The 12,808-nt window shown below is 36.7% G+C and overlaps 1 protein-coding gene across 6 annotated transcripts in view; it reads right to left on the bottom strand.

Moving 5' to 3' along the window:
* The window catches only part of ZNF638 (zinc finger protein 638), a 100,274-nt gene that overhangs the window by 46,242 nt on the left and 41,224 nt on the right, over positions 1 to 12,808 (bottom strand). For all 6 annotated transcript variants that reach the window (XM_017877587.1, XM_017877592.1, XM_017877591.1 and 3 more), the window contains exons 9-10: positions 2,826 to 2,884; positions 2,546 to 2,598 (exon numbers count right to left, since the gene is read on the bottom strand). In XM_017877587.1, coding sequence (XP_017733076.1) covers positions 2,546 to 2,598; positions 2,826 to 2,884 — 112 coding nt within the window. The remainder of the gene's footprint in view (positions 1 to 2,545; positions 2,599 to 2,825; positions 2,885 to 12,808) is intronic.

Raw genomic sequence — 12,808 nt, 5'->3', positions numbered from 1 at the left:
CATGTTGGCCAGGCTGGTCTTGAACTCCTGACCTCAGGTGATCTGCCTGCCTCAACCTCCCAAAGTGCTGGGATTATAGGCACAAGCCACTGCACCCAGCCAAACATTAACTATAACTCAAAGAACGGTCTGAAAGATTAAACAAAATAACATAAATATACCATGTGCCCAGCATAAATATCAAACCCACAAATGTTAGACTTCTTTTCCTTGTTTTCTCTCTTCTGGTACAGATTATGTTAGTAGGCCTGTCTACTTAATAAATCATTTTTACCTCATTTTGTATACTAAATTCTAACTTTAAAACAAACTAATCCTGCATCACCTTTACCCTGGTTCTGCTTTTGCTCTGTGTCACAGAACTTCTCATTTTCTAAAACTTGTGTTATTTAATGTTTATTTTATATTTAATATTTGTCATCTCAAGTTAAAAATGTAAACTGTCTGGGGGGATGCCTATTTGGTCCACTGATACATCCTAAGCCTCTACAAAGTGCCCCTATCATGGGCATATAATAGGTACTCAATAATTACTATTTTTCTTTTTAATTAGTACTGGGTAAGAGCTCTAATGTTTCCATTTATGATCAAATTACACTCTTGTTTCCTCCCTGTGCTTATAATCAAATTTATCCTTAAAACTGCCCTAATTAACTCTTCCTGTCACTCTTCAATCTAAGCGGATCTCAAAAATTTATCAAGTACCCTTCTTTCTCACCTGTCACTTTCTCAGCCCCGTTTATAGGTTCCTTTTTCTTTCTACATTTATATTGGAAGGAAGTACTTAGCTTTTCAAAATTTAGACCTTAAACTTAAAAAAATTCCCAAGTATCTCACTTTCAATGCCACATGATTGGCTAACTAAAGAATATCTCCAGCAGATACCTGTGACAGCTGAAATTTGGTAATGTTGAAATCTAAGGTCCTAACCTCAAATTCAAAGGTACCACTGTGAGTTTTCTAATTGTAATCAATAATACCATCACACTCTTAGCAAAGCCTATCAGGACTGAAACTTGGAAATTTTTTAATTACTTAAAAATTTATTTAAACTCATTTACTGAAAAATTCCATGTAATAAAATGCAAATTTTACCTCCTCACATCACTTAACCTTTTTCACATCAGGTCTTAATCATTCCAAAGTGAAACCCAACTGTGTTTTCTCAGTGGGATTTTTACATCTCTCCAATTTATCCAATCTATATAAGAATCCTAAACAATTAGTGAGTGGCTCCATATTCTCTACTGCAATTTCCCAGAGTCTGTACCAAACTGTTACTAGCTCTTATACAGAAAACTAGAGTGTACTTTTGCCAAGCTTAGGAAACAGTGGACTGAACAAAGCTAAACAGGTTTGTTTCCTGAAGGACTTCATAAAACGTGTTCTGTGAATTATTTTTTCAAAAGAGAAAAAATAGCTGTAACACGCAACCCAAACTTTTTTACCCAAAACGTCTTTCAGAAATTAATCTTTAATATGACATATTCTGAAAATGCTACTAATGGGGTCAAATTTGAAAACTTCTCAGCATGACCCTTCAAGGCCTTCAATAGAATAATTCCACTTTGTTACCCTTGTTATGTGTCCCCCACACGAAGTAATCTTCTGCCTCCACATTTGATCTCTTCACATAACGTTACCTAATTTAAAATCTTAATCAAAATGTACTGCCTTCCAGAAGCCATTCATAGTTATCTCTACTAACCTTCAATGCTTCAGTACTCGATACAACTAAAAACTACAGGGAAATGAGATATTCCATACAATCCAATTTTCACCTCACTAGTAAAACTTAGTGCCTAAATTCTTATCTCATTCCAGGTAGAAAAACCAAAACGCACTGTATTTTTACCTTCCCCAAACAGAACATACAAAACGCAATGTAAGTTCCTAAATTTGTGTCTGCCTTATTTTAGCTTTTCTTTCCTGTCTTTCAGTATTGAGCTATTTATTCTCACTAGTACTAGTCTCAAAACTTCTTTCCACCTTTCTAGTCCTAAATGGACTAAGAAAAAAGAGAACTCGGATAATAAAACTGTATGCAAAATTTATTTAACTAGATTCATAATGATGGCTTCAAGTATTTTCCTGAGTATAAAGAAACAGATTTTAGCACATGAGTATGATAACATCCATTTCTGGATAGTCTTTTTTGCTTGCCTTTTGGCTCTCAATTAACCTTCAAAATCAAAGGGGACCAGATAAGCAATCTTAACATACCTTTCTTAGGTTTATCGGGAGGGGATGGAGGGAGATATTGCATAACTAACCTAAACATGTAAAAAACAGCTATTAACTATGGAACTAGGATAGATATTTCATATACATTATCTCACAGATTTGTTGTATTTACTCCAGCAGAGATTCTGTAATTACACAGCACTAAATATTAACCACCTGCTTAATACAGGGATCAATTAAAGAATGTAATTTGGGTCTCCTTCATTAAAGCACAATAGTGTCTTCCTAGCATCATCATCTAAGTTTCTACTAAACTGACAAGATACACTCATTTGAAAGAATGTTAAAAGTAACAACTTACCAGCAGAAGTTGAAGTAACAATTTCAACAGCTTTTGAAGCATCTGCATCTCTTCTATTTAAAAGGAGAAAAAAAATTAGCAGCAACTTAGGAATTTCAAGTTCTTCAAAATCCTAAAATGTAATATTTAAACCTAAAAGGTTTAAAATAATTCAACTGGAGTGATATCCCTCTTAAATTGTAGTTATATTGATAGAATATATTAAAATGCAGTTTTAAAATTAAAATTTCTTAAGTCACATGCACATTACATTCTCACATATGAAATCAGAGTCACTTACTTTAAGGTAGATGCAGATACTTTCTTTGACTCTAAAGTCTTTCTCTTCACCTCTTTGCTCTATGTAGGAAAAATATTTTGAACAAAAGAAATTTAGTATAAAGCAATTTTAAAAATATAGAACAACAATAAAATAAAATCTTCTTATTCTAAAGGATACATACATGCTTATTACCTTTTTCTATTTACAAAGACTTTTTTTCAATTTGTGATTACACAGCCTAATTTTACATCTCATCTTTTACAACTCATCTGCGTTTTATCATCATTCAGTTTCCCCTTATCCAAGACCCCCGGTGGATGCCTTGAAACCGTGCTAGTGCTGAACCCTATATATACTATGTTTTTTCCTATATATACATGAAAGTTTAATTTATGAATTAGACATAGTAATAGATCAACAATAAAAAAATAGAAAAAAACTCTCTTCACTTCAGCAGCACATACACTAAAATTGGAATGATACAGTAATTAGCATGGCCCCTGCGCAAGGATGACATGCATATTCGTTAGGCATTCCATATTTTAAATTTTTTAAAAAGTTGTAACAATATAGTGTAATAAAACTTATGTGAATATGGTCTGTCAAAATATCTTACTATATTGTAGATCTTAGCTTCAGCATACAATTTTTTTCTTTCCTTATTAAGTTGAGAACTTTCACCTTTTCACTTAAAGGAAGCATTTTACAGCTTCTCTTTGGCATATCCAAATTGCCAGCATCACCATACTTGCACTTTAGGGCCATTATTAAGTAAAATGAGGGTTACTTAAACACAAAGCACTGCAATACAGTGACGGTCAATCTGATAACCAAGACAGCTATTAAGTGACTAGTGGGCACGTAGCATATAAAGTATGGATAACTCTAGACAAAGCAATGATTCACAGCCCCAGTGGGTTGGAGTTGGACTGCATGAAATTTCATCATGCTACTCAGAACGGGGCACAATTTAAAACATGTTAATTGTTTATTCCTGGAATTTTCTATTCAATATTTTCAAACCACAACTGACCACTAAAACTGCAAAGCCAAGCCTCAGATAGGGGGAACTACTGTATCTTTCAAAAACATGATTTCTTATAGCACTGTGACATTTCAGATGTCTAAAAGTTCAACTGCTATCACCCTGGTCTAATCTACTACTATCTTTTGCTTTGATTACTACAATTGCCTCCTAACCGTCTCTGCTTCAGTCCTTGGGATTCACCCATTCTCTATTCACAACATAAAACCAGACTGAACCTGCTGTTCTGCAACTCAAAACTTCTCATTAGACTCAAGGAAAAAAAGCCAGTACCCACAACGGCCTCTAAGAGTTTACAACATATGTTACACCTACCTTCTAACTCCCAAACCACAATACACTTCTTCCTATACTTCTTCACTCCAACCCCCAAGCATCCTTTCTACTCCTCTAAGATGCTACACAGGTACAGGTTTTGCAGGTGCTATTCCTTCTGTCTGGAATGCTCTCAATCCAGGATGTGGTTTGTTCCCTCATCTTCTTCAAGTGTTTGCTCAAATATCACCTTTTCAATGAGATCTTCCCCAACCACCTTACCGAAAGTTGCACAGCTCTTCATTCCCCAACAAGAGTACTTCTATTCCCCTTTCCTAATATTTTTTTTTTACCACAGCACTGGTTGAAAACAAACATAATTTATGTATGCATTTTTAACTTACTTGTGGTCTTTCTCTCCCTATCCCTTGAAGTTAAAACTCTGTGATACCAGGGACCTTGTTTTCTTCAATATTCTATTTCCAGTGCATAAAGTCGTGCTTGAACATTCAGCAAATATTTGTTAACTTGATCTGAATTTCATCATAACTGTTCTCATGCAATTTTATACTTTCTGTTCTTTTTGGGCACTCTCGTCATTTCCTTTTGCACTATATGGGATTTTATCCCACACATTCCTTCAACTCAATTATTTAGAAGAAATTAGTTCTAGTTCTATTTTACTAATGGTAACTTTCAATTTTAAAAGAAATTTGAAACTACTGAGTCCAATGTGTAAGTTGAAACATTTAGCCTTTACTCCTTGGCTACATTCCAATTTTTGATCATACATTTCAGATGAAAATTATGTTTCTGGTAATTTTAAGTGATATTTCTTGAAATTTATTTTATAAAAATATGATTATTTAGATTTTAGTCTATGTTTAACTGGTTTCATTGTTCACTGCCAACATTTTATATAATAACTTCTCCATTTCTTATTTTCTTCATTTTAATGTTTTGGAAAAAGATGTATTAGTGAACTACCTTCTAAGTCCATGCATGTCTGAGAATAAATACTGCCCTAACACACACCTTAGGATTCCACTTGAAATGAATGTACTCAATTACAATGAATCACAATCTTTTTCCCACCCAACTCTTAAGAAGGTGTTGCTCTGCCATCTAGGGCTAGACTATTTCTTTGTATAGTTAAAAACTGTTTTCTGCCTAGATCACTATAAGGTGCCCCACCATAACCATGAAATTTAAAATTCTCAGTATTTAAGTGATGTCCTCTTTCTGGAATTCCACTTATGTACAGATTGCATCATCTAAATATATCTACCATGCCTTTCCTATAATCATTTTTCACTCTTTTAAACTTTCACACCAAGAGTAGGATCACACCTCTCTTGCTCACCACTGCATCTTCTGTAGATATTACAATGCCTGACACAACAGATGCGTAACAGATACTTAACTAATAAGAAATAGTTTCAGAATTAAAATGAAAACCTCTCATCCGAATTCTGATTGCATATTTTCGCTTTTATCTCCTTGTTAATTCATTAGATTTTCTGTAATGCTCAAATGTTCACTAACGCCCGGCATTATATCCATACAATCTTCTTAGTTGACTACTTGCTCCAATTTTAATTGTAATGTTCCCATGAATCTTGCTGAAAACACTGAATTGAAATTTTAAAAATTGGGGTTTTTTCGCACAAGGTTGAACTGCAGTAGTATTTCATGGCTGAACGGGTTTTATCAGAAATCTGATCCTACTTTTTTCCACATCAAGGGCTCCTGACCACCTCCCAGCCCCCCTTTTTCTTGAGATAGGATCTCACTCCGTCACCTAGCCAACCTCCGCCTCCCGGGCTCAAGCGATACTCCCACCTCACCCTACCCAGCAGCTGGATGCATACCACCACACTTGGCCAATTTTTAAATTTTCTGTAGAGATAAGATCTCACTATATTGCCTGGGCTAGTCTCAAACTCCTGGGCTCAAGCAATTATCCTGCCTCAGCCTCCCGAAGTGCTGGGATTATAGGCGTGAGCCACTGCACTGGGCTCCTAATATTTTAAAGAAAACTTTTGCTGTTGTTGTTGTTGTTGAGACAGAGTCTCACTTCGTCGCCCAGGCTGGAGTGGAGTGGCTGGATCTCAGCTCACTGCAAGCTCCGCCTCCCGGGTTTACGCCATTCTCCTGCCCTAGGATCCTGAGTAGCTGGGACTACAGGCGCCCGCCACCTCGCCCGGCTAGTTTTTTGTATTTTTTAGTAGAGATGGGGTTTCACCGTGTTAGCCAGGATGGTCTCGATCTCCTGACCTCGTGATCCGCCCGTCTTGGCCTCCCAAAGTGCTGGGATTACAGGCTTGAGCCACCGCGCCCGGCCTGAAGAAAACTTTTAAACTATGAGTATATGACCCTTTCTCTGGGAAAAAAAAGGATGTTTGCTTTCATTAGATTACTGGTAATGGTGGGGCAAGGAGTAGCTCAAAAAGACTTAAGAATCACTGCTAAGAATGGATGTCGAGATTATTATTAAATTATTATTATTATTAAATACTAGGTTACAAGGTTATTATTAAAGACTAGGTTACCTAGTTTCTGACAAGAATTGTACAAATCCATATTAACACAGGGATATAGAAAACCTTTTCTGTAATATTTACTGATTCCTAGAAGCAGCAACATGGAAAGGATGTTACATGAAACATAGCTAGAGTCAGAGGCAGTCCTAACATGAAATATCAAACGTTGGGAAGGTAAGTTTTTTCTACATTTTGACATGCCATGCCAAAATCAAGATCCGGACCAAGAAAGCTATAGCACAGCTCTTTTTTCCTAGTTTGTTCTTTCAGCTTATTTCTGGCTTGCACTGGTAGAAAACTTGAAGTGGTAACAGGCCAAAAGATTGCCCCTTCCTGCCTCAGACACTTATTTACAAAACAAAACAAACAAACAAAACAACAACAGCAACAAAAAAAAAAAAATGCCCACATACTTCCAGTATGAAGAAGGCACAACTCAAATTCTGTTCGGAGTTCCCTCCATTCAATCCCTAGGCATGTTGCTCTATCACAACAGAGGTGTCATGAGTTAGCCCTCTTGTTCCAGCATCATCCAAATGATACGTAGCTGAAGAACATTAATATTTGCCATGAAAATGGCATGTTTTCTAGATTTTAGTGCTAGTATTTTCTTTACCCTATTCATTACTAAGAAAATCATGACAGTAAACATGCCTGGGCTCTTAGACTTACATTGTTACTTTACCAACTTCATCAAAAAGTTGGCCAAGAGAATTTTTTAAGCTATTTGAAACATTCTATTTCCTTAAATGTATCCTTACCTATGTTCCTTATCCTTAACTATGTTAACTGTTCAGAATGAAAGAAAACTGGCCTTCTCAACAATTTCCAAAATTTAATGATCAGCTAGGTCTTTCTGGACAGTCACTAGTAAAAGCCACTATTCCTTTCTGTTTTCAAGGTTACCAGTCTACCCCCAAACCATTACCATTATCACAAAATGCTGAGTATATTGATTAAATGAGTTTTCTAAATGGACTTCAGTGCTCTTCTCCACTTTAATCAATCTGCTAGGCTTTCTTTGCCTTCAGAATCATTTGCCTAACTCACTCTCCAGACCACTTCCAAATGAATCTTTCTAATCTCCATTTTATTATGTCATGCCCCAGTTCAAAAACCTTGAACATATACCTCTCTCTATGGAATAAAGTTTAAGTTCTTAAATTATGTATTTAATCCTTGTTTCTCTTTAACTGCCTCTGCAACTAGATGGCCATGTGTCTGGTAGTTCTGGTAAATCAAATGCAGGCAAATGCTGCTGGGGAACTCATTCTTTCCAGAAAAGAAAACAAAAACTCACTTTGCTCTTCATTTTTATTCCTTTATGTCTCGAAGATAGAAAAGATGCCAGAAGGCGCAGAAACCATCTTACAACTGAGGATGAAAGACACATTCTAAAGATAGTAGTGCTGGAAGACAAGGCGGGGTTCCTGAAGATACTATGGCGCTGTTACACCAGCACTGGACCACCTACATGCAGATTTCTGTTATGAGATAAATATCTCTCTTATTTGTTAACAACCTACTAGTGAGGTTTTCTGTTACTTGAAACAATGAAATCCTAAATGGTAAAACTGGTAATAACTAAGGCCACACGATTTAATTATCCAAACCAGGACAATGGGAATAAATGTATGGCATGTAGCAGGTATAAACTAGGATGACAAGTTACTCTAGTAGTAACTAACTAGAAAACATATGAGAACTAAAAAATAAAGATCCTCTCTAATAATAAGTAAAATAATAAATTTAACCCCCACAAAATGTTCAAGAACTTCATGGAAAAAAAATAAAATAAAACTTGCTAAAGGGCATAAAAGGAAATCTAAACAGACAAACCATGTTCTTTGTTTAAGACAAAGCCTGACTCTGTTGCCCAGGCTGGGGTGCCATGGTGCGATCTCAGCTCACTGCAACCTCTCCACCTAGTGGGTTCAAGCAATCCTCCTGTCTCAGCCTCTTCCTGAGTAGCTGTGACTACATGTACGCACCACTACACCCAGCTAATTTTTGTATTTTTAGTAGAGACCGGATTTCATCATATTGCCCCAGGCTGGTCTCAAACTCCTGAGCTCAAGTTATCTGCCCACCTCAGCCTCTCAAAATGCTAGGATAACAGGCATGAGCCACCAGCCAATGAACCATGTTTTTTGATAGACTTAGTGTTGTAAAAATACTATTACAAATTCAACACAGTATTAATTAAATTCCAGTAAGTTTTTTTTAGAGAACTTAAACTGATTCTAAAACTAATGTGCAGGAATAAATGTTCAAGTTTAAACAAAATTTAAATAAAGAGGAAAAACATTAACCAAAATGAATAAACCAAGAAAAATAACTCTACAAGAAAGACAGGGAAATATTATGAAGTTATAATAATTGCTATAACAGAAACCACATAGTATTGCCACAGCAGAAGAGTATGAAACACATCTATGTATACAGAATTTATACAAATAAAAGCAGCTTTTCAAATCAACAAGAAAGGATAAATTAGGCATAAACAGTGTTGAGGCTAACTGGCTCCCATTTTGGAAATAATACTGATTCCAATCCTATACTATGTTGCAAGTAATAGATTAAGGAATAAAATCTTCTAGGCACTAGCACAGGCAAGTTCTTTTTTTTTTTTTTTTCTTTTTTGTACGAGTCTCGCTCTGTCACCCAGGCTGGAGTGCAGTGGCCGGATCTCAGCTCACTGCAAGCTCTACCTCCCGGGTTTACACCATTCTCCTGAGCACAGGCAAGTCCTTAAAAGACAAAAGAAAACGCAGGCCAGGAACAGTGGCTCACACCTGTAATCCCAACACTCTGGGAGGCCGAGGCAGGAGAATCACCTGAGCCCAGAAGTGTGAGATCACCTTGGGCAACAAAGTGAGACCTCTTATCTACAAAAAATAAATAAAAAATTAGCTATGCGTGGTTGCTTGCACCTGTAGTTCCAGGTACTCAGGAGGCTGAGATGGGAGGATTACTTGAACCTGGGAGGCGGAGGTGGCAATGAGCCAAAATTGTGCCACTGCACTCCAGCCTGGGTGACAGAGTGAAACCCTATCTCAAAAAGAGGGGCACATGTCCTTGGGACCTCCTGAGGTTGTGTCACAGGCAAAAAAAAATAAAGAAAGAAAAAAATCACAGAAGCCACAGAATACCAATAAATTTGAGTACACAAAAATTTCAAATTTGGCCGGGTGAGGTGGCTCATGCCTGTAATCCCAGCACTTTGGGAGGCCAAGGCGGGCAGATCATGAGGTCAGATCGAGATCATCCTGGCTAACATGGTGAAACCCTGTCTCTATTAGTGGCGAGCACCTGAAGTCCCAGGTACTCAGAAGGCTGAGGCAGAAGAATGGCGTGAACCCAGAAGGCAGAGCTTGCAGTGAGGCAAGATAGCGTCACTGCACTCCAGCCTGGGCAACAGAGCGAGGCTCTGCCAAAAAAAAAAAAAAAAAAAAATTCAAACTCAATATATGTATGCATAACACAAGCAACACACTATAAGAAAATACTTCTTACATAAAATGCAAAATTAGTGTCTAGGATGCACAACATTCATGTACCTTCAAATGAATATTTTTAAAATGACAACAATAACAGAATAGGAAAAGATACAGACAACTCACTTAAACAGTTAATAGATAGAGCTAACAATTATACAAAAGATGAAGTTAATGAATAATCAAAAGATGCAAATTAAAACTAGATATCATTTTCTATATAATGCATTTTTAAAGCTGAAGAAATTAAGATGTTGGTAACACTCTCATAAATTACCAAGGAGTAAATTATTACAGTTATTTAGTGAGCAATCTTACATTATCCATTATTGTGCATCTATAAACAAACCACTCCATTGGGTAGGTATCACCTAAAAAAACACTATCATAAATGTCAAAAGATGGCCTGTCAATGTACACAAGGTGTTAACCCAAGTTCTGTTTCTAGAAACAACCTAAATATCAATCAGTAAGAAACTGGTAATATATCTGTGGTATATTCATACAGAGAAACACTATACAGAAGTTAAAAAGAATGAGGAAAATCTAAATGTATTAACATGGTTAGACTACCAAATCAAATTATTGAGAAATGTGTGTTATAGAACCCCTAAAAAGTAGCCATTCTACAGCAAGTAGAAAAACTAAATTACTGGGTGGAGCAGGATGGTAGAATAGAAGCCTACACTGTTCATCCCACCCCCAGCAGGAACACCAAATTTTACAACCATCTGCACACAGAAAAGCATCATCACAAGAACCAAATATCAGGTAAGCAATCATACTACCTGGTTTCGACTTTGTATCACTGAAAGAGGCATTGAAGAGGGTAGGAGAGACAGCCTTAAATCCCTGACAGCACACCTCCGCGATCTGGCCCCACAACATGGACAGAGTCTGCGCACTTAAGGAAGGGACAGGAAAGCCATGCTGGGCTCAGCCAGCGCCCATGCACTGACGGAGCCTTTGGACCAGATCTAGCCAAAGAGGAATCATCCATCCCAGCAATAAGAACCTGACTTTCTTGGCAAGCCTCACTACCATGGGCTCAAGTGCTCCAGGGTCCTAGGTAAACCTGAAAGGCAGTCTAGGACACAAGGACTGCAACTCCTAGGCAACTCTTAGGGCTGGGGCTGGGATTAGAGCTAGTGGACTAGGGTGGCGTATAACCTAGGGAGGTACCAGCTGGGAAAACTGGATATCCATATGCATTAATGAACCTGAACGCTATCTCTCAAGATATACAAAATCAAATAAAATAGATTAAAGACTTTTATCTAAGATCTCAAACTATGAAACTACAAGAAAACACTGGAGGAACTCTCTCTCTAGGATATAGGTATATGCAAAGATTTCTTCAGTAATACCCCACAAGCATAGGCAAATGCTATACAAAAATGAACAAAATGGAACCACTTCAAGTTAAAAAGCTTCTGCAGAGCAAAGGAAACAACAAAGAGACAACCCACAAAATGAGAGAAAATATTTGCAAACTGTCCATCTGACAAGGGATTAATAACCAGAATAAAGAAGGAACTCAAGCCACTCTACAGGAAAAAAAAAATCTAGTACTCTGATAAAAAAAAAAATGGGCAAAAGATCTGAAGAAACATTTCTCAAAAGATGACACACACGGCAAAAAGGCACATGAAAAGGTACTCAACATTACTGATCATCAGAGAAATGCAAATCAAAACTACTATGAGATATCATCTTACCCTGGTTAAAACGGCTTTTATCCAAAAGACAGGCAAAAACAAATGCTGGCCAGGATATGGAGAAAAGGGAACCCTCAGTATATTGTTGGTGGGAATGTAAATTAGTACGATCACTATGGAGAACAGTGTGAAGGGTCCTGAGAAACTAAAAATAGGATCTACCATACAATCCAGCAATCCCACTGCTGGGTATATATACCCAAAAGAAAAGAAATCAGTATATCGAAGAGATATCTGCACTCCCACGTTTCTTGCAGCACTGCTCACATTAGCTAAGATTTGGAAGCAAACTACGTGTCCATCAACAGATAAAGAAAATGTGGTACATATACACAATGGAGTACTATTCAGCCATAAAAATGAATGACATTCAGTTATTTAAAATAACATGGATGGAACTGGAAGTCATTATATTAAGTGAAATAAGCCAGGCACAGAAAGACAAAGATGACATGTTCCCACTTATTTGCGGTATCTTAAAAATCCCACAATTTGTGGGATCTAAAACAACTGAACTCATGGAGACAGAAAGTAGAAGGATGGTTATGAGACTGGGAAGGGTAATAGGGGATAGGAGGGAATAATTAACGGGTACAAAAAAAAAAAAAAAAAAAAAAAAAAAAAACAGAACAAATAAGACCTAGTATTAGCTAGCGCAACAGAGTGACTATAGTAAAAAATAATTTAATGGTACATTTTTAAACAATTATAAGAGTACTGGACTGTTTGATACACAAAGAATAAATGCTGGAGGGGACAGATATCCCATTTTCCATAATGTGATTATTACACAACACATGCCTGTATCTAAACATCTCATGTACCTCATAAATATACATATCTACCATGTACCCACAAAATTAAAAATAAAAGAATTTTTTTTTAAATTATAAAAATATTTTCTCAACACCCTATTTTAAAAAACACACAAAGAAAACCTTAA

Source organism: Rhinopithecus bieti, unplaced genomic scaffold (assembly GCF_001698545.2).
Source record: "Rhinopithecus bieti isolate Rb0 unplaced genomic scaffold, ASM169854v2 scaffold_10706, whole genome shotgun sequence".
Taxonomy (NCBI): domain Eukaryota; kingdom Metazoa; phylum Chordata; class Mammalia; order Primates; family Cercopithecidae; genus Rhinopithecus; species Rhinopithecus bieti.
Note: the sequence above shows the minus strand (reverse complement) of the source record. Positions and strands in the feature narration are given on the sequence as shown.